The 22,984-nt window shown below is 48.9% G+C and overlaps 8 protein-coding genes across 8 annotated transcripts; 2 read left to right on the plus strand and 6 right to left on the minus strand.

The window, feature by feature from the left end:
• Nucleotides 1-1,089: 1,089 nt before the first annotated feature.
• Nucleotides 1,090-2,084, minus strand: DEU56DRAFT_817566 (uncharacterized protein). The gene is made up of 3 exons (XM_041353924.1): nucleotides 1,563-2,084; nucleotides 1,448-1,502; nucleotides 1,090-1,397 (listed from the first exon to the last, which is right to left on the minus strand). The coding sequence occupies exons 1-3, from the start codon at nucleotides 2,064-2,066 to the stop codon at nucleotides 1,372-1,374; spliced, it is 585 nt and encodes a 194-aa protein (XP_041205799.1). The 5' UTR covers nucleotides 2,067-2,084; the 3' UTR covers nucleotides 1,090-1,371.
• A 1,756-nt stretch (nucleotides 2,085-3,840) lies between these two features.
• On the minus strand, nucleotides 3,841-5,777 carry DEU56DRAFT_498043 (uncharacterized protein). The gene is made up of 10 exons (XM_041346509.1): nucleotides 5,482-5,777; nucleotides 5,396-5,425; nucleotides 5,175-5,347; nucleotides 5,044-5,126; nucleotides 4,784-4,990; nucleotides 4,594-4,732; nucleotides 4,452-4,539; nucleotides 4,317-4,394; nucleotides 4,045-4,122; nucleotides 3,841-3,846 (listed from the first exon to the last, which is right to left on the minus strand). Exons 1-9 carry the CDS (start codon nucleotides 5,623-5,625, stop codon nucleotides 4,096-4,098), a joined length of 969 nt encoding a protein of 322 aa, XP_041205800.1. The 5' UTR covers nucleotides 5,626-5,777; the 3' UTR covers nucleotides 3,841-3,846; nucleotides 4,045-4,095.
• A 416-nt stretch (nucleotides 5,778-6,193) lies between these two features.
• On the minus strand, nucleotides 6,194-7,526 carry DEU56DRAFT_817587 (smad nuclear interacting protein 1). Its single transcript, XM_041353925.1, has 5 exons — nucleotides 6,915-7,526; nucleotides 6,754-6,864; nucleotides 6,644-6,695; nucleotides 6,496-6,590; nucleotides 6,194-6,439 (listed from the first exon to the last, which is right to left on the minus strand). The coding sequence occupies exons 1-5, from the start codon at nucleotides 7,486-7,488 to the stop codon at nucleotides 6,381-6,383; spliced, it is 891 nt and encodes a 296-aa protein (XP_041205801.1). The 5' UTR covers nucleotides 7,489-7,526; the 3' UTR covers nucleotides 6,194-6,380.
• A 56-nt stretch (nucleotides 7,527-7,582) lies between these two features.
• On the minus strand, nucleotides 7,583-8,843 carry DEU56DRAFT_817592 (uncharacterized protein). The gene is made up of 2 exons (XM_041353926.1): nucleotides 8,543-8,843; nucleotides 7,583-8,487 (listed from the first exon to the last, which is right to left on the minus strand). The coding sequence occupies exon 2, from the start codon at nucleotides 8,440-8,442 to the stop codon at nucleotides 7,762-7,764; it is 681 nt and encodes a 226-aa protein (XP_041205802.1). The 5' UTR covers nucleotides 8,443-8,487; nucleotides 8,543-8,843; the 3' UTR covers nucleotides 7,583-7,761.
• Nucleotides 8,844-9,836: 993 nt separating this feature from the next.
• DEU56DRAFT_817599 (Alpha/Beta hydrolase protein) lies at nucleotides 9,837-11,701 on the minus strand. Its single transcript, XM_041353927.1, has 8 exons — nucleotides 11,011-11,701; nucleotides 10,884-10,952; nucleotides 10,768-10,837; nucleotides 10,529-10,712; nucleotides 10,387-10,471; nucleotides 10,269-10,330; nucleotides 10,057-10,186; nucleotides 9,837-9,999 (listed from the first exon to the last, which is right to left on the minus strand). The coding sequence occupies exons 1-8, from the start codon at nucleotides 11,222-11,224 to the stop codon at nucleotides 9,875-9,877; spliced, it is 939 nt and encodes a 312-aa protein (XP_041205803.1). The 5' UTR covers nucleotides 11,225-11,701; the 3' UTR covers nucleotides 9,837-9,874.
• Nucleotides 11,702-11,820: 119 nt separating this feature from the next.
• DEU56DRAFT_817640 (uncharacterized protein) lies at nucleotides 11,821-15,601 on the plus strand. The gene is made up of 11 exons (XM_041353928.1): nucleotides 11,821-11,882; nucleotides 11,934-12,778; nucleotides 12,834-13,317; nucleotides 13,373-13,924; nucleotides 13,983-14,477; nucleotides 14,526-14,800; nucleotides 14,851-14,904; nucleotides 14,966-15,009; nucleotides 15,061-15,184; nucleotides 15,237-15,343; nucleotides 15,392-15,601. Exons 2-11 carry the CDS (start codon nucleotides 12,171-12,173, stop codon nucleotides 15,502-15,504), a joined length of 2,856 nt encoding a protein of 951 aa, XP_041205804.1. The 5' UTR covers nucleotides 11,821-11,882; nucleotides 11,934-12,170; the 3' UTR covers nucleotides 15,505-15,601.
• Nucleotides 15,602-15,672: 71 nt separating this feature from the next.
• Nucleotides 15,673-18,040, plus strand: DEU56DRAFT_817669 (uncharacterized protein). The gene is made up of 9 exons (XM_041353929.1): nucleotides 15,673-16,061; nucleotides 16,112-16,133; nucleotides 16,282-16,452; nucleotides 16,512-16,677; nucleotides 16,732-16,765; nucleotides 16,813-17,071; nucleotides 17,124-17,394; nucleotides 17,452-17,466; nucleotides 17,536-18,040. Exons 1-9 carry the CDS (start codon nucleotides 15,742-15,744, stop codon nucleotides 17,745-17,747), a joined length of 1,470 nt encoding a protein of 489 aa, XP_041205805.1. The 5' UTR covers nucleotides 15,673-15,741; the 3' UTR covers nucleotides 17,748-18,040.
• Nucleotides 18,041-22,071, minus strand: DEU56DRAFT_817672 (uncharacterized protein). Its single transcript, XM_041353930.1, has 8 exons — nucleotides 21,856-22,071; nucleotides 21,759-21,800; nucleotides 21,564-21,702; nucleotides 20,937-21,502; nucleotides 19,923-20,878; nucleotides 19,853-19,871; nucleotides 19,557-19,791; nucleotides 18,041-19,486 (listed from the first exon to the last, which is right to left on the minus strand). The coding sequence occupies exons 1-8, from the start codon at nucleotides 21,922-21,924 to the stop codon at nucleotides 18,108-18,110; spliced, it is 3,405 nt and encodes a 1,134-aa protein (XP_041205806.1). The 5' UTR covers nucleotides 21,925-22,071; the 3' UTR covers nucleotides 18,041-18,107.
• Between the last annotated feature and the right edge of the window lie 913 nt (nucleotides 22,072-22,984).

A 22,984-nucleotide genomic window follows, 5' to 3' on the forward strand; every position in this document is an offset into this window, starting at 1 on the left:
GTCGTCGCTCTCCATGGCTTGCATCTTTTGATCCCCTGCTTCCATGTTCAACTCGCAAGGCAGCTGAGTGGGTCTCGAAGAACGAAAGCTACCACTTTTTGGGAGGAGCATACTTACCTGCTGATTCAGCTGCTGCGTGCGCCGCTGTATCATGATGCGCTGGTGGGTGGAACAGCCGGAAAGAAAATGTGGTGAGTGTTATTTCAGATGGTGCCAACAGTTTTGTCTTCCCGGCTTGCACCTTTTTCATCCTCCGCCCCTCTACGTTCTTATTATGAAGGCGTTACAATCAACGCTTCCCTTTCAAAACTTTAAGCAAGGGATATTTATTCTTGCGGTGTAGCACGAGCTCAACTACAAACCAACACACTCACTGTTAAACAGCAGCACGGTCACGCCCTGCAACGGATTGACGATATCTATGTCTTCCACCGCACGCCGGGATCCTGACACTCAGTGATGAACATCATTAATATTGTTATTGGTCGCTGCAAGCTCACAGACACAGGACTTCGTCGTTAAACGGATCGGACAGGCGACTGTTTCAGGCTTATAACCTCACTCGTACATTTGTAAGGCACGCATGTAGCGGTCATTGCACTGGTATCCACCAGAAACCATGGCATAGATGACACCCAGCGCCGCATGTTTGTTTACATCATCCCTCGGTCCTTTGGGATGATGCATCCAGAGTCAGTTTATGATCAACACGGTCCATACACTTATCTGAATCATATTTAGTGGAAATGAGAACGATGGGACTCTGACTGTGGCATGCATAGAGCGGTAGCCAAACGGTTGACGCACGAGAGATATCTACTCTTGATAACCTGCACACTGTCCCTTAAAAAATGAACGTTGGAATTTTTCAAGGTGCATCCGCTGCTTCAATGCCATCCAGTTCGAAGGCTATTAACTGCCGACAGCCAAGTCTTCTTAGAAATTTTATACAGCATCCACTAGCTAGAGCGACTAGCATTGTCATATACGTCCCATGTGTCTACATAGAGTGTAATTCTGAAATCATAATAAACGGGATTTTATTTCTTTTCTGAAAGAGACATCGAGAAAAGTTGTGGACTAGAATGGTACACATACAAGACCTCAATCCACTTGCAATCAGACCACGGGTAATTGGGAGGTACAACTGACAATCAAGCCCAATCGGTCTCGCTACCGTCTCGGCTGAGGGTGACCGACATCATTCAAAGACGTATACCCCATACCAAAAAAAAAACGCCAGATTGTATGATCATACAGATATTTCGTACAGATCCACCTCCTGAAACTACTTCGACAAACCGCATTCAAGAAGCCCGCATTCACCGCCGAAACACCTCAACTCCACTTCGAACCGGAACAACATTGACGCTATGTTGCATTGCCTTGAGGTCTTGCTACAAAGGGGTCAGCAAAATCGCTACAATCCTCAAGAGTTGAAACATACGCAGGCGATACTGTAAAGTGATTTGAATAATTTTTTCGAGTAACTCCACCCTCGCCTGAGAGCAAATAGACACACGTTTGTATGAGCACCACTGAGAATGAAATAAACAACGAACAAGACGTTTGACTTCCTCCTGAGAACGTTGTTCAAACTCTTGTTCCAGTTTCTCTCGAGAACGTTCAAAAGCTTGTTTCAGTTTCTCCTGAGAGCTTTCAAAAGCTTGTTTCGCTTGCTCCCGAGAACACCCAAAAGCCTGTTTCGCTTCCTCCTGAGAACGTTCGAAATCTTGTTTCATCTTCAAGTTCGCTTGAGAGCGTTCAAAAGATTCTTTTTCCCTCCTCTCCTTCCTGCGCTCGAAGGGTAACTTCGCCATCCAAGTAGACCGGTTTCCTTGATATTGATGGAGGGTAGCGCTCACAGCTTCTTCATATTCGTGGACGGCAGCGGTCTCAGCTTCTTCATAAGCGTGGAAGGCAGCACTCTCAGCTTCTTCATATGCATGGAAGGCAGTCCGCTTAGCTTCTTCGTATGTGAGGACAGCAGTGCTCTCAGCTTCTTCATATGTGAGAACGGCAGCGCTCACAGCTTCTCTGACAGCAGGAGCGTGTGGAGATGCCATGTACTGCTCGAGGGCGTCAAGAACACAGTGAACAGACTGCTTCTGGTCCTGAAGATAACGCCGCTTGTCGAAAATGTAGTAAGAATGTTCGAAAATGATGAGAACAGCTAAATGATCAATGATAAGCAGGTTCATTGCAATTTCGCCTGAAAATTCACCAGAGCTAAGCTGAACAATTGTCTCCAATGATGATGAGCCAGAGGCCTGGCAAATTTTCAACATGCGAATGTGTGTAGTCTGTGACCAATTGGACATACCATAGAGAGTAATCTAGACTCCATCTCTGCACATTGACGGTGCCAAAGCTGATAAAAATTCGATGGAAATTTGAAAATCGTCCCCCTCTTCTAAGGATCAATGCACTTACACCCTGTTGATAAATGATATCTTCGGTCAGCATAGCCCAAGGTCATAGGGGGATGAACAAACTTACTTCCTATTGATGGATCAGTGATATCGTTCGTGAGCAAGGTTCAAGGATCAAATACTCACTTGCTGTTAAGAGATGCGCAATGTCAGTGATAAGTCGAGCTCCCCGACGGAGAATAAACACACTGACATCCTGTCAATGGATGAGGAATGCCATTGGTGAGTAAAGCTCGAAGATCAAACACTCACAGTCTGTGAAGGGATGCGCAATGTCAGTGATAAGTCGAGCTCCCCGACGGAGAATAAATACACTGACATCCTGTCAATGGATGAGGAATGCCATTGGTGAGTAAAGCTCGAAGATCAAACACTCACAGTCTGTGAAGGGATGTGTGCAACGTCAGTGATAAGCATGGCTAGACCCAAACAGCAAAGCAACCCACTCACAATCTGTCAACGGATCAGCAATGTCTTCGGTCAGCACAGTGACACGAGGACGACGGAGAATGAACTCACACCCTGAAAACACGTGAATGGGCAAGGTGATAGGTTGACAGAGGATGAACACACTCACAAGCTATCAATAGATAAGCAATAGCAATTTGTTGGTGAGTATGGCAAAGGTCTGTGGGAGATTAATATACTGACATTCTGCCAATGGATCAAGAATTTCTTCAGTCAGCAAGCCTCGAACTCGACAAAGGATCACCACACTCACTAACTGTCAACGGATGGACAATGTTTCAGTTACCAAGGCTCGAAAGCGAACGAGGATCACTACACTCACAGCCTGCGAACAGTGGGCAATGGCTTGGATCAGCATGGCTCGAAATCGAACGAGGATCACTACACTCACAGCCTGCGAACAGTGGGCAATGGCTTGGATCAGCATGGCTCGAAATCGAACGAGGATCAAGACACTCACACCCTGCGAACAGTGGGCAATGACTTGGATCAGCATGGCTCGAGATCGAACGAGGATCAAGACACTCACATACTGCGAACAGTGGGCAATGGCTTGGATCAGTATGGCTCAAGATCGAACGAGGATCAAGACACTCACAGCCTGCGAACAGTGGGCAATGGCTTGGATCAGCATGGCTCGAGCTCGAACGAGGATAAAGACACTCACAGCCTGCGAACAGTGGGCGATGGCTTGGATCAGCATGGCTCGATCTCGAACGAGGATCAAGACACTCACATCCTGCGAACAGTGGTCGATGGCTTGGATCAGCATGGTTCGATCTCGAACGAGGATCAAGACACTCACAGCCTGCGAACAGTGGGCAATGGTGTGGATCAGCATGGCTCGAGATCGAACGAGGATCAAGACACTCACAGTCTGTGAACAGTGGTCGATGGCTTGGATCAGCATGACTCGAGATCGAACGAGGATCAAGACACTTACAGCCTGCGAACAGTGGGCAATGGCTTGGATCAGCATGGCTCGAGATCGAACGAGGATCAAGACACTCACATACTGCGAACAGTGGGCAATGACTTGGATCAGCGTGGCTCGAGATCGAACGAGGATCAAGACACTCACAATCTGCGAACAGCGGGCAATGGCTTGGATCAGCATGGCTCGAGCTCGAACGAGGATCAAGACACTCACATACTGCGAACAGTGGGCAATGGCTTCGATCAGCATGGCTCGAGATCAAACGAGGATCAAGACACTCACACCCTGCGAACAGTGGGCTTGGATCAGCATGGCTCGAGCTCGAACGAGGATAAAGACACTCACAGCCTGCGAACAGTCACGGCAATGGCTTGGATCAGCATGGCTCGATCTCGAACGAGGATCAAGACACTCACATCCTGCGAACAGTGGGCAATGGTTTGAATCAGCATGGCTCGAGCTCGAACGAGGATCAAGACACTCACATACTGCGAATAGTGGTCAATGGCTTGGATCAGCATGGCTCGAGCTCCGACGAGGATTAACGGACGTACTCCCTGCAAGCAACACCCAACATGAATGAGAGCAACTTTCAAACATTCATGTGATCTTACCAAAATATGTGGAAACCAGCTACCCAACCTCAATATTGCATTCTTAGGTGGGATTTTCTCATGAGAGACAACAAAACCTTCAAGTGCGCTGAACAATGGTCAACAACATTCGCGGCAGTTAAATGAGCTTATGAGCAATTACAGTACTACTGCATATTTCATGCAGATCTCCAAGTTGGTTTGCTGAGTTGAGACGAACAATTGCTGAAGCACTTCACTGTCCAGAGTTTCAGCCGTGCGCTTGATGAGTAGTCCACAGTCTGCATCATCCTCGTTCATGTCTGATGGATCAACAGTCATCATGTCTCGCAATCCAACAACTCACAGCTTACCAGGGAGGCATACATGGCATTTTGGTGGCCGTCGAATGTCCTTGGAATGGTATAGAAACTCCAATTGCGACCAGTTCGCAAATGTCTCCTCGGCGTGCTTCGGAGCCAGTTTCTTGGCTTCCTTCCTCGTCTTTCCTTCCTTCCTTAGTCGCGCGAATTCAACGTCGTAAAGGGCGTCGAATTTCGTAAATATTACGATTACCGGGACTGAAGAACGAAGTTGTAAATCAGTCAATCAACAGGCAGATGCGAAAGCTTACTGCTTCCGGTATCACAGTGGGAGAAAAATTTGAGTTCGGCTTCGGTGAACGCCCTGCTTGCTTGGTCCATTGGGATACAGTACCTATGTCAAAGAAATGAGCCAGTGCATATCACCAACTTGACCGATTACCAAATTGTGTGAATACGATCCTTCATGTTTCCTTTCTTCGAACGGGCTGCAATAAATGCATTCACCTTGTCGTACTCGGATTCGCCGCCTGCTTCAAAACCACGTGAATCGTGAAAGACGAAGCCTCGGTTTTTTCGAAACACCATTTCGTCCTCGATGTCGTGCTCTCCACGCTGAGAACACGTTAGTTCATGTTGCTAACTGACGATAGTAGACGTTACCCCTCTGGATTCCTTCAAAACGACGTCTATCTGATGTCGACGGACAGTCATCACTATCAGTATCGTACTAGCATCACGATGCGCACCTTTTCCCCAGCACTATTAAATATCTCTGGGTTCTCTTTGGTATTGCAAACCCTCTTTAGGATGGTGGTTTTTCCTGCGTTCGCTCTTCCTATGATGAGGATTCGAAAGCGAACGATTTTCCTCTCTATCTGTGAAGGATGCATGGATGACGGTAGATGATACTGGGACTGAGCAATGAGGATGGTTCAGCACTGCGAGTAGGTTTATAACCACTGGTACTATTGTGGAGAGCGCCCTAATCCAGTGGGCAACGCGCACACCGACTCACCAGGACCTCGATGACGGCACGGCTTCCATTCTAAGCCAGCTCACATAATATTAAAGACAGATAACGAACCATGCCCATGATGGCCCATTGGCGCTGGCCATAAACAGCCAGGTGCAAGTTGCTGGCTGGGCCCATAGCCTACTTGAATATAATATGCTCTGACATCATCAAGGGCTCTGATTCATCTGTTAAGAAAACATGTGAGTTGCGAGTGAGTCCTGACTGTTCCAAATCTTGGCCCATGTACTTCACCGTGTTTTTTTGGCAGAGGACAGTACTCAAGATCACTGCACGTGCCATTTCTCATAATTTCCTGAGTATCCGCCTTCACAATAAATTGTCCATCGTTTCCAGGACTCATCTCATCTAGGTTCTAATGGTTTGATTCGTGAGCTCCCTCGAGCTGAGGGTGCTACTTGATCCTCTTGTCATTGCAAGAACTCGCAAACCAAGGGGTGCGATCGATTAATGATTCTGAAAAAATAGAGTTCAATCCCTCACACCTAATGCCAAATAGTCTAAAAGCAAGTGAGTTCGGAGAGAATCTCGCAAGAAGTAAGTTACAAGCCAATGTACCATGATCTAACATTCTGTATACTGCCTGAAATCGCGTTGCTAGCCATAGGTACCTTAGGTTGCATCGTCATGCAAAAGGACATATTCCCGATTTGATAATCCAAATTTTATGACTGCAACAAATTCTGTAGGTGAATCATGGCGCGCGTGTGGAATGGGAGGCACTCACCATCGCCCGCTCTGAGTTCGTAGAACCGTGATGTCGGAATGGCCTCATCGTTGACATGTGTGCTATTTGTCGACTCGAGGTCGATAATGAAAGGCCTACATTCTCAGTTGCAAAAGATGGACGCAAGAACAAACATGATACCGCGCACTTGTTCTTCGGTTTTGAGGCGCCGAATTCATCTTTCTCCGTTACCTGGCGATCTAAAGGTTGTTGTTCATAAGATACTAAGACTTATGTTAGATAACGACGACTACTCACGCTGGATCACAGCATGCTGCTTCGAGCAGGAAGGATGTTCAATGAAAATATCAGTGACAGTACGATCACGTCCTATTAGATACGCGCTTTGGCGATGTATATGGAGCAATTCTGCCTGAAAGTCAGTGGTGGGCATGAGAAGAGAAACATACGACGCTGACCAACTTGCTCGCTTCCTTTGAACACATACAGCCTCCAACCCAGAGTGGGCTTTCTTGCTTCCGGAGGTTCGTTATATTTTAGGATTGTGCTCGTACCATCAGTCAACTTGACAGCATTTGTTTCTGCAGCTAGCAACCCGGAATTAGCGAAGTTGGGTTTGGCCTTGTCGACAGGCGGACGGGACTGGGACCGAGAACTAGAGCGTGGGCGAGCGGCGGGTTGGATAGAAGATGGAGGTTTCGGGGATGCAGAGCGACGAGATGAGACTGCAAGGTCTCTACTTCGATGCCTGCTGGGCCGGTCGTGGTCATCTTGGCCTTCTCTGTCCCGTCCGCGGTCAGGCCTTCTAGAATCGCGATCACGGTCGCGACGATCGTCTCTTCTACGGTAATTGTCATGTCTGGCACGTCTATCGTCGTCATCTTTATCCCTTCGCCTGCCTGAATCACGCTCATGGTCGTAGTCATGCTCACGGTCAGGTCTGGGGTAGTCTTTCTTTCCTCTTCTTCCAGAACGGTCTTCTTCTCTGTTGTGGGACCGCCTTCTCGGTGAGGCTGAGGTGTCGCGAGGCATATTAGGTAGTTCTGGAATCTGCAGTACTTACAAAGGCTCGGAACAAAAGTTGAATTGAAAGCAGCGCTCTCTTGCTGAGTCATCGGCTTGTATACTTACCACTACAGTGCACTCCCGCCCATTCAAGTTGACATAGTCACTGTGCAGTGTACGGACAGATTCATCAAGACCATTTTACATGTCGACAAGTACGTAGAAAATGAAATAATCACATAAACGAACATTTGCTGATCGACTGGTGTCCCGGATGGGACCCGCCAATTTCTTGACTCCTCATTGGCATTCGGAACACCTCCTGAACGTTACCCTTTGCATTCGCCGGATGCTCCGAGTTCTTTGCACCAGTGGCTGTCTAGATCGCTTTGTTGGCGTACTCCATGACACGCCGTTGAATTCGAGATAGAATGGGTCATAGGGCATACCTTCCCCGTTCTTGTCTTCCTGGAGCCAAGCTGGAGCAACAGGTTCAGGTGTCTGTGCGAACGCAGACGCTGAAGGCATTGTAGGCGTTGTCTCTGAGTGGGAAACTGGGGAGGTCGGGTCAGGGAATGCATCTTGTGGTGTCAATGCAATGGGCGCGCGTGTAGGGTGCGTGATGTGCTCAGAAACCCCGACTGGGTAGCCCGCGTGAGTGTCACTCGCAAGCAGCTGGTTCATGAGGGGAGTGGCTTCACCTATGTCACTTCCTTGCGATGTATCTGGAGGCCCGCTGGTTGCTTTCGCTGGGCGACTGACATGTTGCTCTACTTTCCCCCCGATACCGAGAAGTGCATGAAGGAAGGGGAAGAGAGCGAAAATAAACATGAACATGACGACTTGATCCCATTTGCGCTTGGGTAGGTTCTCCAGACATATGCTTAGGAGCCAACGGAACGTATTGCGACGGTTATAGCGACGTCTTGAGGAATGGACCCTGTATCTGTTTCCTGTCCGGAAGCTTGATCTCCGCAACATTTTGAGAAGCAAGTCGTGAGTGTTACGGCGGGCGCGTGTCGGACGGTAAGTGACTCAAAGAAACCCATGTCCACGTCATGTTCATTCAGAATTCCAATAGCTGGTATCCATTGCCGCGAATTTCGAAATGTGAATTAAATTAATATTTGCGTTATTCGGCTTATAAATGCGATGTGCGCGATTGTATAGGTGATGTCGATCCGGATCCTCGACAGGCCTCCAGGCTGCTAGCTACTATTTTGTTTTTTCTAATTTTCCCTTCCCTGATCTAGTCTTCGATGATTGCAACTCCGTGACGTATGTGGCACCTCCATCGTCCGACAAAACTTATCATCCGCATCAGACCTTCTCCCTTGCCAAACGTGTTTGCGGCTGTTCTCCTTTAACAACTTGAACTGACCGTGTTGTTTAGCAATACTGTGTTGGTGGACTGCGATGGCATCCTGCATGCTGGAGATCGCATTAACATAGCGACATCCCACTCTCATACTCTTGCGCCGCTCTCTGGCTTCTGTGCTTCCAGTAATATTTTGATGGTTTCATTGCTTTGTGTTTGACTGCTTGTTTCTGATCTGTCACCCTCGGTGAAAGAGGTAGCCATTGGGTACCGAAATTCGAGTTTCTTTGCCTTGCCGCGTATTACATTACTTTGCACCCTCGTGACAGTAGACTATTATGCCTGAATAATGTCTGAGTGCGGCTTCAACTTCACGGTGCAAGCTGGCCTGGTTTTTGGTGTTTCCGCTTTGCTTCTGCACGAGCATGGTGGGTTAACTGAGCAGCGAAATGGCTCTTTGGCGATGTGATGCCTGTATGAAATATTATCTGTTTCCTCGCGGTTTCAATATACACCTGGAGCCTGAAGATGTGAGCTTGAATGTCTGCAATGTGAGAAGGGGGTCGATGAATTTGAGTGGGAAGATCGCTGAAGGGCAGTACTTAGTGACACCCACGGAAACAAGTGACGGAACTTAATGACTCGACAATCAATGAATCGCCTAAAAACGTGTGGACTTCAATGGGTGTACTACCTGACATCTTCACAGACATCCATACACTGGCTTCCCATGAAGTTCAGTGATGCAACAATTGAATACAGCCTTCGGGGCGCTGCATCATACAGCTCACAGGCTACCATCCCATCTACTGCTGAACAGCAGTCCTCAGCCGCAGCCGAGGAAAATATATCATCTGAAATTAAAAACAGCGACTACAATGTCGCCGTTGAGAGCCGTAGTGATTATGTCGATCGTGCCTCCAATGCTTGCATTTCTCTTGCCGACGCCGAGTGTGCGCGTTCTGAGTGATGCGCACGTGTGTGTTAATTTGGAAACGATGCCGCATATGCACCAACGCCTGCGGTTATTCATGTGATTTATGAAGACCAATCAAATGTCCTACTTTCAGTTGATATAATACAAGTCCATGCTAATCATGTGCAATAGATTGTGCCGATATAAATCCCCTGGTATGGACCCAAGTGGTCCAAGATATCGCCCTCCAAGACATTGGGCACACTCTGTATTGTGCACAGAGCGTCCGTGGCATCATCATCACCTATACAAGTGAGAGATATGAGCGGTCATGTCCGAAAGGGGGAGAATTTGAACTCACCTGGGCACTCGTATGCGTCTCCAGGCGATACGATGTGGACTTCCCCTTGAACATGTGAGAAGCCCATGAAGCGCCCCGGAACAATCGGGACAATGTCTTTCTTGTTGTTGATACGTTGGAAGTCCGAGATCTGTCCCGTGATTTTAGTAGTTCACCGCATGGCTCAATACGGGGAAGGCACAACGAGGCTCGAAGGGGAAAATAGAGCTTACCAGGGAATCGAAGAGAGCGGCCCATGCTGGATTTCCTACGCGGGGCGTACCATATGTCACACCTAAAAATTCCGGCTGTGAAAATCCCGCGCCCGTAATATTACTGGCGTGGACACACCCTTGATAGCGATGCTAGAGGGAAGGTTCAAGGCCATAAACACACAATCAAGCTCCGCAAGGGCGCCCCCCAGGGAGTGCCCTATCTTTCCTCAAGTGGTCAAAAGCCATTTTAGAGTGCCGACAAAATGCTCAATGCTTACCAGTGTGACGCTGCTGGCATCATACTGAGAGATCAGGCTCTTCACCTCCTCCAAGATGATGCTCGCAGTTAGCGCGTGCTCGTCAGCAAATCCGCTGTGAACCTCGACGCTGGTATCAACACCAGGGAAAAGCGTGGAGTTCAGACGTTCCATCAATACATCGGCATCAGTGAGATCAGATAGGCTGTGTGGATCAATGAGTTTTCTCAAGTTGTATGCTGTGAAGTTTGCACACTTACAGTTGGATTGGGTCTGTACCTTCATGAGCAACTACCACGGTGTTTTCGGCTGGCCAGTAACCAACGTAGTCTGCAAAATGTCTGGGAAGGCGCGCAATATTTTGATTGGAACGTACAATATTGGATACTGTTGTCGTTACCCCCTGTGAGAGAAACCTCGAAGTCAGGCACCGCCTCACAAGCTTCTGAGAGTTTAATTATTGAGCACCGACAAGCCAAATGAAGTAAGGTGGGATTGCGTACGACCACACTGCCAGCCGGTGACGATGGTAGGTGAACAGTAAGCAGCACGAGCAAATTCAGTATATGGTGCCAGATCAGCCAGCTGGGTGGACGTCATCTGAGTAAGAACTGAGACGTCCGCCCGACGCATTGTAGGAGGGGCGGGATGGGGGACCGCCGCAACTTGCAATATGCATGCGAGCATAAAGCTAGAAAGGGAAGCAAGGAATAACATGTTATACTGCGGAGCACAGCTGACGGAAAGCTGGAGTGTCTGATCCCAGGGAAGGGGTGTGGTTAGCAGCCCTGCTGAACATGTTGCAAAGGAAGGATGATCTTATTTATGCTGAGGGCTTTGGGCTGCTAACTGTGCTATGATCATCATCGGGATGGATACGGTTGCATGCGCGCAAACGGACACGAGTGAGTCGGTGCCATGCAGTACAACCATTCCTAGTAACCGCAAGAATGGAATTAGACCGATGCATGAACCGATCAGACGTAGTACGTCCTCGTTCCTTTGTGGATTAGACATATTCTTGGATTCAAGGAGCTCGAAATAACATTGCCCGTCTAAATGCGTCTGGTCAGTTGACCGCATATTGCATGTGCTGTCTCCTTGAAGGTTTCGACTGGGTTAAGTACCGGTAGCAGGACCAAGGGATACAGAGAAAGGGAACTTCCGAACCACGAAAAAGACAGACAATCATCATGGAGCATCATGGTCTTCCTGAACCCATGATCAAGCGAACCTACTTACTTACGTAACGCCAAGTAGCTGCCGTTCTTGGCCGCATTACTAAGGTGGGAAGAAGTGCAGAAGTGCTTGAACAACAAGCCGGCATTGAGTGGGACGGTCCGACGTTCAGTGCAAGCTTTAACTGACAGCACCCGTATATTCCGTTCTTCTGCTGCTAATGATTTGACTGACTTCAGTCTCGTAGATATTCCTCTTTTCCTGTCAATTGTCGTTCTGTCTTTTCGGTCGTCGCGGCGGTCGCGCGAAACAGAACTCCGAGCCGATCTGACAACCCATGTTCAGCGCCATTCCCACCCAACAAAACACATATCAACAGGTGGAGGTTATTCCCCTTTGTAGGAACATCTCCCCATCTTTCTTCCTTACACTCACCATCCTGACAAGGCGTTCGCTCGTCCTTGCAAGTGTCACCCCGTGAATCATGTATCACACCCAGCAGACCACCTCCGAGACCCGGAATACACTGCATTCGGATCCTTCCAATTCACAGCCATATCAGTTGAAGGATGCATTAAACCCGGAATCACTTCCCTCAATCACCAGCATGTCTCTTCCCGGCATCCCCCCTTCCAGGCATTCACCAGACTCCAGAGCTACTATGAACCCAACTTTCATTTCCCCTGCGCCAGGATCTTATGGTCATTCCCACACATATGCATCTGAGCTGGATTCATCTAGCCGTTCTCAATATGGAACGAACTCTGGCATGCTTAACTATGCAACCCGAGATCCCCGACTAGCTTCCGAGCCCGACTCTTATTATCGTTCTAACATGATGTCGCGCCCACCGGTCGCTGCGGTAGACTTTGTGTCCCAGCTCAACTCCGCTTTGATGCATGACCCTCCCGGTCCGTCAAACGCAGAATCTCGATCCTCGCGATCACCTGAGCAGCTAGATGAAGATATGGATGATACTGCAGAGGCTCGCAGAACTCGCCGTGAAAAGCCGCGAATTGAGCTTGCTCCAGATCAACCACTTACCACACAGGGAAAGCCCCGTGCTCGAGTTTATGTTGCTTGCCTTCAGTGGTTCGCCCATTTTTTTATCCTCACTGGGTTGACCGTTGATTCATCACAATTGCAGTCGGACACGCAAAATCCGTTGTGATGGGGCGAAACCCCAGTGCCATAATTGCAGTCGTCGTTCCAAGAGTGGAGATGACTGTTCATACGACGCAGTACCAAAACGTCGGGGTCCTGACAAGACACCTGGCGCCCGACAACGAATGGCTCGGGATGCTCATGTTGGAAGCGAGGGCGACGTTGCTGCGTCCCATCGGCGGCGCAGAAAAAGGCGCGAGGTGTCCGCGACCAATACCCTTTCGGACCAAACGGCTAATACCGACTTAGAGAATGATCAACTCCAACCCGAATCCCTCATATCCTTTCCTAACATTCCCCCACCAGTCATCGACCCACAGTTAACCGCTATGTCTCCTTTTCCAACCGAGGCTTCAGCAGGGTCGAATTCGTTTCAGCCTTTACCCCTGAATATCCTCACTGATGCGGTCACATTGGTCACTCCCTCAGATAATGAGGCTCTATATCGTACCATGACGAGCAATGAGGTACCGACTTAATTACTTGTTGGACGAAGTCCGCTCATATTACCTGTGAATCAAGGACACAAACAATGATTTCGGTTTTTCGACTCAGTTGGATTTTCAGTTATTTGAGTCATATGGTCACAGCCCACCTCGAGCATTCATCACTTCACTGGACAATGAGACCAGTGAGACTTCAGACAAATCATCAAATATCACACCCGAACCCTCTCTTGATTTCACCCGTAAAACATGGTGGGATTCACTTCTTGCTATGTATACTTCCTCATCATCATACCTTCCTTCCCTTACTGCGACACAACGCCACCGCGCGACGGACTTAGTTACTGCAGACATTCAATTTCTACTCCGTGGATCTAGCTATTGGTTTACTTTTATTAACGTCCCTCAGTTCCTTGGGAGATACTTTGATCCCGTAAAGAGGGAACGGATGCAACCCGCGCTACTTCCGGCTGCTCTCGCTATTGCTGCATTTTTCCAGAGTTCAGAAGCGGGCAACGGGAGGGAAGGAAGAGACAGAGCCATTAGGTTACGAGATGTTGCGCAAGGTCATCTTGAGGCAAGTCTTAACGCTCGGTGGATAGATGATTCACTCGCTCAAGCTGCCTGGGTCAGTGCATATATCTGCAATGTTGTATATGTGCTCATGTGTCACCATCGCCTTTTAGCTTCTGGCGTTTTTCGAGATCTGTCCTCATTCCCAACACACCAAGGAGCGGGCCTCGTCGTCGATACTCATGCTTGACATGATCATACGCAGCCTGGGACTGACCTTTCTTGATGTTGACAATCCACATTCTGCCAAGTTCTCACCTCGATCTGTGCCTACGATTGCACCCCAAACGTGGAGTACTCCTCGGCAGGTCGTATATCCTGCCGACCACTTACCTGCCACTCCTAATGACACTCAGCCACAATATCCTTTGCAAGGTTGCTCCTGCTCTTCTATGACGCTTGGGCAACATTGGCCAGCCGCCCATGAGTTCACGCCACTTTGGGTCAGCACCCCTGCGTGGAATGACAATTGGTCAGAAGCTGAGGTCCGAAAAGAGGGGTGCCGTCGGTTATGCTGGAGCGCGCTCAGCTTGATCGCCGGCCATACATCATATGTCACTGCTGAACAACGTATCCCTACAGAACTTTTCCTCAGGGAGCCCGCGAATGTGAGTATCGGCAATCCGTGTCAGTCAGGGTGCTCAAATTCTGTGTAGTTTGCGCTGCTCTTCCCTGGAGAGGCGCTAGGATTGTCGAACATGACGTCCAATCACTCGGGTAAAGACACCGTGTGGGCCTTAATTCAACGAACGATGCTTCTCTGGCACAGTTGCCTGCAAGTCAGACACACACCGAGTGCAAACGAGGCTGAGATGGCTCGTTTTGGGGTGAACGCCTGGCTAGAGGCAGACGCGCTGGAGAAAGCGTTTGACGCGCATACCTGTGGCTTGGAGAGGACTTTCTTGTTTCAAGGTCGGGAGTTTTTATTCAAGTAAGATTGGAACTCACTTTGATTTTCTATGCAATGACTGGTTTTTACAGTGTTCGCATGACGGTATCTCATGAATTCAAACGGTTCATCCCTCTCGCTACTGCGTGAGTCTTGAAATGTGACCAAATGTTGTTGTCTATGATTGATTTGTCTCGTGTCATACAGCGATGCTAATGGGCTGTTCCACCGGACCAAAGCCGAGGAATGGCGTCAGTCACTTGATCAATTGTGTTATTCCTTTATTGACTACCTGTGAATAGTATCCCACCAGGCGAATGTTGCTCAGCGCGTGGTGCTTGGAATGGGTGCGGTGACCGGTTATGCTGCTCACTCCCTCATGCACAGGCCATTCTTCATTTTCTGGTTCATGAGTCAGATCAGCCGGTAAGTGTGTCATTTTACTCCTACGGATGGCTTCTCAACGAGGCTTGTTCAGGGCACTTACTCTGTGGGATTGTGACAATACACTAACCCTTGCTCTTGACGTTTGCACGGCATTTTTCAAGCCTGTAGATTACCTAAACGCCCTCTGGCCGTGCGAAGGTATGGTTTGACTTGCACAAGCTTTTTGTTCTCATTGTTGCTCTTCAGATTTACGACGCAGGGTCGTTCAGCTTCGCGAACAGCTTACGCGTGCATGCAAGAGAACAGGTCGACCGCCTCCCTCCCCGCCTCCTGCCGAGTTCGGCATGGTACAGTACTAATTACAAATGATTTTTTTATCTCCTAATATCAGTCTTGCGTGTTGCTACATGTCTACCACGCTATGCTATCGAAATCATTATATGTTTTGTTGTTGAATCATCAAAAGCCACTGAGTGATGTTACATGTAGTGAATGAGACCCAAAAATAGACAGTAATTGTTTGGTCAGTGACTTAAGTACTAGAGACCTTGAGGCTCTTCACAACATTCACATCTTTCTTTTCCAAACTCTCAAGGATGACAGAAGAACCGCAACCCTCGTCTTCAGATACATCAGACCCCATGATGGGGCTGTCATTGTCTCGCAGTGGAGCCGCATCCAGCTCAGCCCTCAAGCGCGGACCTCCTTCCTCATTCGAAGGACTCGAGGAAGAGACGAGCAAGAAACGATTCAAAGAGGACTTGGGAAACGAGCCAGATAACGAGAAGTCTGTCGCTAAACCTCATTATGAGGCCCTCGCAGATGATCTTGCTCAAGAACTTCAATGCGGTTGCTGCGCTGAGTTGGTGTACCGACCGGTGGTCGTGACCCCTTGCCAGCACTTCTTCTGTGGCAGGTATGGCTCTTTCAGAATGTAGTCATATGTCAATGCTGACTTCTGTCAAGCTGTTGTGTTCTGTGGATTCGTGTGAGTTTTTGGTCTCCTGTTGACAGTTGTTCGTGGCACGCCATGCGCTTTGTCGACACATCGGGTATGCATGCTAGCTGCACGCGTTCATTCTTTTCCCGTTTTGGTGTCGTCACGGAGCTATTGATCTAACGAGTACCGACTCCAGAATGGAGGTACGAACTGTCCTGCATGTCGAGGGGTATCTACTATCGTAACACCATCCCGCCCGCTGCAATCGATCGTCGATATTCTTTTGCGTGCGGATCCGTCACGAGAACGCGCTGAGCGAGAACGCATTCAGGCGGATGAGGTATACAAAGCTGGATGTTCTATGAGGGTACGTAGTTCAGGAATCAGATCATTTGCGAATACGTTTCTGAAGCACGTGTTTCCTAGATCCCAACCCCACGAGAAGCGTCGCCGGAACCCAACCTGAATCAAAATGCGGATTATGTTCGTCCTTGTCCTCATTGCATGCCTGATAATGCATTCGGTTGGAGGTGCCCTCAACCCGTCATTGACTATGGCGTCGACCCAGAGCGTGCGTGGCACTTGGATGACGGTAGGTTGCCTTATTTTCATCACTAAAGATTTATCTCAGTTGTCTGTACTCTAGGTAATCCTCCTGGACATGCGTTTTGCGGAAATTGGTATGTGAATGTCGCTACCCCTCAACTGTCTCTTACCTGGCCGTCAGCGAGAATCTTCTCGCCTTGCGCGCTCCGTCCACAACAAAATGTGACCTATGCCAGGTCTCATTTTGCGGTGTTGGTGTACCAGGGCGGTGTTTGGCAGCACCTCTGCTGTCTCAGCACCCTCATAATATGTCTGATCTTGGTGATCTCATCCAATCATCCGAAGTTTATGGATGCTTCGATCACAATACCGTCGAGGTCGATATTATGCTTGATTACCTGACCGCTCAAGAACTCTCACCTCGGCATATTTATCGCGAGGTTAGTGATGTTCCTTTTTGATCATGACCCTACGTATTTTGACGCGGTGTAGGTTGCATCACACATCAACTCCCAACCTAATGGTTTCCGCCCCCTGATAGAGCTCGACTTGTTTGTGGATATCCACAGCGTTACCGCTGGGAGTGATGAGAATCCGGATGCGCCGAGGAACAGGATATGTAGGCAGTGTGCTACGGAAGTCATGCTCTGGGGTATTAAAGACTGGTGGATACGAGAAAGGCAGAAGGGTTTTCTTGAGGAAACTGTGACTCGCCGGCCTGATTGCAAGGAAGGCACGTCCTGCAGCAGACAGAAAGATCTCGGTGAGCAAACTGTTTTTGGAAAAAACATTTTCAAAGTTCACTAAACGCTGGCCACAGCGCATGCAAGGGAATGTAAGTTCTAGATTATCCCCTATGTATTCTCTTTGATTGTGTTAATTTGCTTATATTTTGGACTCGCAGATAATCACATCATTGCCCCCCGTTTTTCGGGAGATTCGGTCCTTTCCACCGATCCATCAATGACAAGCGTTCTGGGCAGCCCACCTGTATTTGCTGCAATAACCGCTGGCGCTGATGCCGCTAGGCAACCAGAGCCAGAGATGGCGGAAAGTCAGGGCAATGCAGCAGTGACAGATCTCCCAACAAACCCCCTTCTGACAGATCGAACATGAGGAATGCTCTTTCCCCCTTCATCTTAGCAACTACAACGAGCTTAATGCTGTGTCGGAGTTCAGGTTGCACGTGGAAAAGTTTTACCGTGGTTATGACTAGCTCAGATGTCATTCGCACCACGGTTTCATGTCTCCTTTTCTCTTTCCATTCTAATGGTCATTTTATCGTTATCTTCACCTCATAACCACTTGGAATGTGATTCCAACAGGTTTGAGACTAATCCGGCACATCGCGTGGTACATTAATGACAGATAGGACAACAATGTAAATGTATGCAAAATGAACATGATATATATACGATGAATTCTAGGAACAAGCAAGAATAGTAGACAGCAAATGAAGACAAAAAAGGACGGCGATCAGAGGGCGCCCAACCCGTCATACATAGCAATATCAGCATCCCAATGCCGCCGTGGAACACGACCAAATGACCGATGGGAGTGCACTGACTGCCTATCGAACGTAGCAGCTTTCCGTCGTTGGCGCTCCTTCAGTTCCTCCGCCAATCTCTCCACTTTAGCCTTGGCCTCAGCTTTGGCCTCCGCCTTCTGTCGCTTCTTTTCCTCCGACTTCCGCGCCTTCTCTGCTTTGTTGTCTTCCTTGCGAGCTGTTTTTGCTGTTACGACGCTCGCCGTTGGAGACGCCGACCACGCGCTTTCAAGCACGCTCGGAGGCTTGCTACTGCTCGAGCTCGAAGAGATGTAACGGTTCAGAGTGGAGGACTTCGTGGTGCGAGGGCTGGTCATCTGTGTATAGGCACTTGTCGGGGAAAAGTTATTGCTCATGGGTGAGCTGAAGGACGAAGAAGGTGAAGGTGATATGGATGGAAAATGGTGGGTGGGTGTGGGTTGAACACTGAGTTGCAAGTTCTTTACATTGAACACGCGACCTTTTGGTCGCGCCTCAGGGGTTCGCGTGACAAATGGCTTCCGCAGCGACGATGGTGTATAATCGGGAGAAAAGATGATGCTTCCGGAGTCAGAATAGCGGCGTCCAGTTATATCTTGGTTTTCCGCTGATCGCTCCTCAATGATGGTAAGGTGTTGGTTAGCAACAGCGGGATAATCAATGGGAGTCCTGAGGGTGTCAGGGCTGACAGGAGGCGAAGTTGAGTATAATTGTGAGATACTGCCACTCGAGCTGATAGACGTCGTTGAAGACGACAAGGAGGGTGTATCGCTGTCGCTGGCACTTACGTGCCTGTTGCTAGCACGTGACCGCGTCCGCGTGCGGCGAGGAAGGTGGAAAGAAGGGAAGGAGGAGACGGAGGGAGTGTGGGGGCCAGAATAATCATCTGATGATATGTCGAAATCAGATTCTGAATGAGTGGTTGAGTGGGTCATGGAATGCGATCCGAAGAAAGGCGAAAGTGGTTCTTCGTGCTCTAGAAGAAGATATGGAGCTATAGGAGCCTTTCCAGCAGTATGAATACCGTTGCTGGGATCAAGGAAGTCATCGGTATCATCTATTGCGACCCCAACGCGTTCTTGCTCTTCGGCGTAGCTCCGTGGATGCGATACTGAAGGCGAAAGCAGGTCGGCTACGGCGCATATCTCAAAATCCGTATGTGCCGAAATGATGCTGTACGTTCTGTGGTGGTGCGCCATGGATCTTTTCCTTCGTGGCGTTAACGTACATTCAGAAAGTGTGTTCTTATGTGAGGGAGGTGTTATTTGAGAATCTGTCGCAGTTACGGTGGCAGCCGAAATCTGACGTGCCCCATCATGAGTGGGAAAATCTACATGATCACAAATCACGGGGTTAGATTGGTTTATCTTTACTCACGGTCTCTAGAGCGCATCACTTACTGTGATTAGCTGTGAATCCTCTTGTCGTTGAGCCTGTACTGCTCTGCTGGTCCAGAGAGCCAGGGAAATTTGTGTCAGAAACGCCGCCGCCACCACCACCACGGCTACGACTTGATGTTGGGACATTGTCACTCGAACGACCAGGGTTATCGCTGTCGCTGGGGTCAGGATTACGACCACCGCCTCCGGTTTTACTGTCAGCGCGGGAACGACCAGTCCTCTTCTGGCTATAAGACTAGGAGTTGAGAACTAAGTCAGCTCGTGACAAGAGACCCTAACGTGTTTGAAATATTTACCATCACTGTCTTGAGTGCCCTGAACGGAAAAAAGTCAAAATATGCCGTGAAGAGGGACTTGAAAACAAACCTAATTTGAAGGCTCCGACAGCTACACAGTGTTGCGACTTCGTACACACCGACAGAAGTTGAATTCGAAAGAGCCCGATGCATTGCATGCTTTACAAGGGATTCGAGGTGGTGGATTTGATAAGTACTTGAGAGGATCAACAATTGGCTCAACACCGCAGGCGCATGTTGAAGGGGAGTGATAAGCGCCAATGAGTAAAAATACTGCAATAGTGCGAGTGTGATTGGATAAGGCTCGGACAGGTTGAAGGCGCGTGGCGTGAGACGTGGGTCTGGACGCGCTTCCGAAGAACCTGGCGTGCCAGGGAGATCCGGAAGCCCAACATCCATGGAAGATGATGGCAAGATCTCTATTGCCTGTCGTGCCCGCGCCAAGAACTTGTTCCTTTGGTCTTTGAACCAAGGCCAACGTTCCTCGAGAGTCTTCCTTGAACATTTGACTTTGCGCCCATCGTCACAGATGATTTCAAAATCAGCAAGAATACCCTCTTCTAGGGCAGATAATCCAAACTCCTGCATTGGTATATCAATCTGCAGAGGCGGAGGTTGATAGATTCCAAACGACTCCAAATCTATCACAGCAACGTGATCCCAACTGAGAAGCCGGCGGTTGTAGTCTTCGATGAGGTTGCCATTCCGGTTACCGAAGATCATGAATTTATTCGCCTCTGCCCATAAACAGGAACGAAACCAGGACCCAGTCGCCACGGCGCTCCCCGGATCAATACGAGACCAAGTCATGGTCAACATATCTAACGCCCAGATAGAATAAGATTGGTATGTATGCGCCAGGTACGTGCCAGCAATGATAAAGTGGTTGCCCAGGATAGCACCTGAAGGAAAACGGAGTCCTGGGGGGAATGACGTGCCTGTCATATCGGTGGAACGATCTGTGATTGTGAAATCTGTGTCTGGTAGTGGCGAAAAGACCTCGAACTCGCGCTTGACATCTGTGAACTTCATGACAGATATCTCATCAGGGTTGAACGAGCGATCACGACAGTTGACAGCTTACGTTATAGTTACTGTACAGGTAGATGTCATTCGGAAAGTCGTCAGTTGGGGGTGCTGAGTACGGCATGTGAACGAACGAATCGGACGAAGTGAAGGCTTGGGCTGAAGGGGGGGACTTGTCGGGCCGGAATCGTGCTCCAGGGGGACCTAGCATGGTGGTCGTATCCGTTGGGTGGACTTCTTCCTGCGGTAATCGGACACGTTGGTTTGCGGAGACGGCTACGCTACGGTAGGTACCACAATGGTGGGGAAAACTTCGGCGCTGAACCCAAGCTCTACCCAATAAATCGTACACATAGATGTCATCTAGCCAAACATTCGACAGGTCTTGACCACCGATGATGAAAAGACGATCAGCTGAAACAGATGATAGGTGGGCATATCGAGGCTTTGGAATCACGGTCTCCGCGCCAGACTCCGCAGAGGTGCTATTAGTAGCTGTTGCGGGAAGCCAGTGCATTATTGATAAGTCGAAGAAACGGACGTCATTGAGTACACAAAGATCTTCAGGATTATTGGAGTTCGGGGTGCTGCCCATACCACCGAAAATAATCAGTTGATTGTTCCCTTGTGATAAGTGGAGTTTGCATGAGAGCGAGGCGGCAATTAAGGATGTCGGGAAACTCACAAGTCTCCGTGCAGTGAAAATATCTTGCTTCAGGGATATCATCCTCTGGAGATGGTGTGATCCTCTCCCAGACGAAGGTCTCCATATCGAACACATATAGATCCGACACCATGCGGCGCTCTGTGACCAGGCGCCCACCCTATTACACGGAAGGTTGTATGAGAAAGGACTGTGGAGAGCAAGAAAGCAACGCACGAAAAGATACATCTTTGATCCTACAACTGTGGTTGACGCGCCCTACAAAAAGTGTCGAGCTCTGGATGGTTGACAGGGCGAAATGTATACAACATACCACAAGCTTCGGAGGGACGTCACCGGTCGTCTTCCGACAGAACGTCGTCAAGTCGGATATGGAGTGCATTTTGAAGATGGAATGCGCTCGCTGGGCAACGAGGCAAGTTGTATACGGGACTAGGGCGTTGAGGAGGAAAGAGAAGAGTGAAAAGTAGGATATGAAGAGTTGATGAAGACCATTTCACTGCATGCATGGTTGCAATCTCAGATCCTACTCGGAACATGCCGGCAGCTGTCAGGCACGTGGGGCTGTTCTTGAAATCCTATTTTCAGTTTTGTAGCTTAGAATTTTCCAAAGTTTATACTTAGTAAACCTCCTTCAAGTTGACTAGCGCCGTATTTTTACGTCGACGGAGGAGGGCTGCTTGCACTATTCCAATCGAAGGTCGCCACACCAAAGTTTCGATCCATACGGTCATCTCTGTTCGTCCAGCGTTTGTCAACAAAGTAAGCTTCAAAACCGGAAATGCGTTGACCGCCCTCAGTGTAGCTGCGCATAATCATTTGCCAGCGCACACAGAGCCACACAGTCGCCAAGATATCAATCATGAAACCAGCGGTCGATGGCACGTCACCCTTGTTCCATCCAGACCTGTTCCAGAGCCTCTGCAGCGGCACAATACTTCAAGCCTTCAGTGCCTGTCCCGCCATCGATTTCAAATTCAGTGGTACTCCTAGACCGTCCAAGGAGCGATGTCAGCGGCAGGACTACTTGCATTGACAGCTCTCTATCTACCTGATACTTGGGGTACCTGGTTGAGAAGTACCTAGTGGTATGTTATCGTGTGTTATCGTAGGCACTTTACTAAATGTTGGTCCAGACTATTTCTGGGGAGTCCCTCGGCAAAAAGGCGCCGGCCCAACTCAGATCAGTACCTCGTTACTGCTTTAGTCAAACACTTGCTCGAAGAACTCAATTTATTTCATTCTGGTCCTTCGATTGGCCCAGTCGAAAACAAAAAGATCGAGGGTCAGGGCTGGGCACTATAAGGCAAGATTCCCCTTGCTTACGGCCCGATGACTCAGTTATCGAAATCCTATCTTGCGCATGTTGAGGGGATCATCCTTCACATTTCCGCTTTCGCGGGCCGACTAACAGCTTGCAGACTGAGTAATTTGCGCTGACG

The sequence above is a fragment of the Suillus clintonianus genome, assembly GCF_016758775.1.
Source record: "Suillus clintonianus strain FC179 chromosome Unknown DEU56scaffold_65, whole genome shotgun sequence".
Lineage (NCBI taxonomy): Eukaryota > Fungi > Basidiomycota > Agaricomycetes > Boletales > Suillaceae > Suillus > Suillus clintonianus.

Excerpts from the sequence above, each read along its gene's own strand:
- DEU56DRAFT_817640 (XM_041353928.1), top strand. The coding sequence starts at position 12,171 with ATGTATCACACCCAGCAGACCACCTCCGAGACCCGGAATACACTGCAT. Across the intron at positions 15,185-15,236 it reads TTCATGAGTCAGATCAGCCG|GGCACTTACTCTGTGGGATT; the intron begins GTAAGTGTGTCA and ends AGGCTTGTTCAG. Across the intron at positions 15,344-15,391 it reads CGCCCTCTGGCCGTGCGAAG|ATTTACGACGCAGGGTCGTT; the intron begins GTATGGTTTGAC and ends GTTGCTCTTCAG.
- DEU56DRAFT_817599 (XM_041353927.1), bottom strand. The coding sequence starts at position 11,224 with ATGTTATTCCTTGCTTCCCTTTCTAGCTTTATGCTCGCATGCATATTG. Across the intron at positions 10,953-11,010 it reads CACCGGCTGGCAGTGTGGTC|AAGCTTGTGAGGCGGTGCCT; the intron begins GTACGCAATCCC and ends TTAAACTCTCAG. Across the intron at positions 10,713-10,767 it reads GGTACAGACCCAATCCAACT|CCTATCTGATCTCACTGATG; the intron begins GTAAGTGTGCAA and ends TGATCCACACAG.
- DEU56DRAFT_817566 (XM_041353924.1), bottom strand. The coding sequence starts at position 2,066 with ATGGCATCTCCACACGCTCCTGCTGTCAGAGAAGCTGTGAGCGCTGCC. Across the intron at positions 1,503-1,562 it reads AGGAGGAAGTCAAACGTCTT|GCGAGGGTGGAGTTACTCGA; the intron begins GTTCGTTGTTTA and ends ATTTGCTCTCAG. Across the intron at positions 1,398-1,447 it reads CACTTTACAGTATCGCCTGC|CAAGACCTCAAGGCAATGCA; the intron begins GTATGTTTCAAC and ends ACCCCTTTGTAG.
- DEU56DRAFT_817587 (XM_041353925.1), bottom strand. The coding sequence starts at position 7,488 with ATGCCTCGCGACACCTCAGCCTCACCGAGAAGGCGGTCCCACAACAGA. Across the intron at positions 6,696-6,753 it reads GCAGCATGCTGTGATCCAGC|ATCGCCAGGTAACGGAGAAA; the intron begins GTGAGTAGTCGT and ends AACAACCTTTAG. Across the intron at positions 6,591-6,643 it reads GCCTCAAAACCGAAGAACAA|GCCTTTCATTATCGACCTCG; the intron begins GTGCGCGGTATC and ends CTGAGAATGTAG.
- DEU56DRAFT_817672 (XM_041353930.1), bottom strand. The coding sequence starts at position 21,924 with ATGCACTCCATATCCGACTTGACGACGTTCTGTCGGAAGACGACCGGT. Across the intron at positions 21,801-21,855 it reads ACGTCCCTCCGAAGCTTGTG|GGCGCGTCAACCACAGTTGT; the intron begins GTATGTTGTATA and ends CACTTTTTGTAG. Across the intron at positions 21,503-21,563 it reads TTTTCACTGCACGGAGACTT|GGAACAATCAACTGATTATT; the intron begins GTGAGTTTCCCG and ends ACTTATCACAAG.
- DEU56DRAFT_817592 (XM_041353926.1), bottom strand. The coding sequence starts at position 8,442 with ATGTTGCGGAGATCAAGCTTCCGGACAGGAAACAGATACAGGGTCCAT.
- DEU56DRAFT_817669 (XM_041353929.1), top strand. The coding sequence starts at position 15,742 with ATGACAGAAGAACCGCAACCCTCGTCTTCAGATACATCAGACCCCATG. Across the intron at positions 16,062-16,111 it reads CAGCACTTCTTCTGTGGCAG|CTGTTGTGTTCTGTGGATTC; the intron begins GTATGGCTCTTT and ends ACTTCTGTCAAG. Across the intron at positions 17,072-17,123 it reads CTCGGCATATTTATCGCGAG|GTTGCATCACACATCAACTC; the intron begins GTTAGTGATGTT and ends GACGCGGTGTAG.
- DEU56DRAFT_498043 (XM_041346509.1), bottom strand. The coding sequence starts at position 5,625 with ATGCATCCTTCACAGATAGAGAGGAAAATCGTTCGCTTTCGAATCCTC. Across the intron at positions 4,540-4,593 it reads ATGAAATATGCAGTAGTACT|CGCACTTGAAGGTTTTGTTG; the intron begins GTAATTGCTCAT and ends ACCATTGTTCAG. Across the intron at positions 4,395-4,451 it reads GCTGGTTTCCACATATTTTG|GGAGTACGTCCGTTAATCCT; the intron begins GTAAGATCACAT and ends TGTTGCTTGCAG.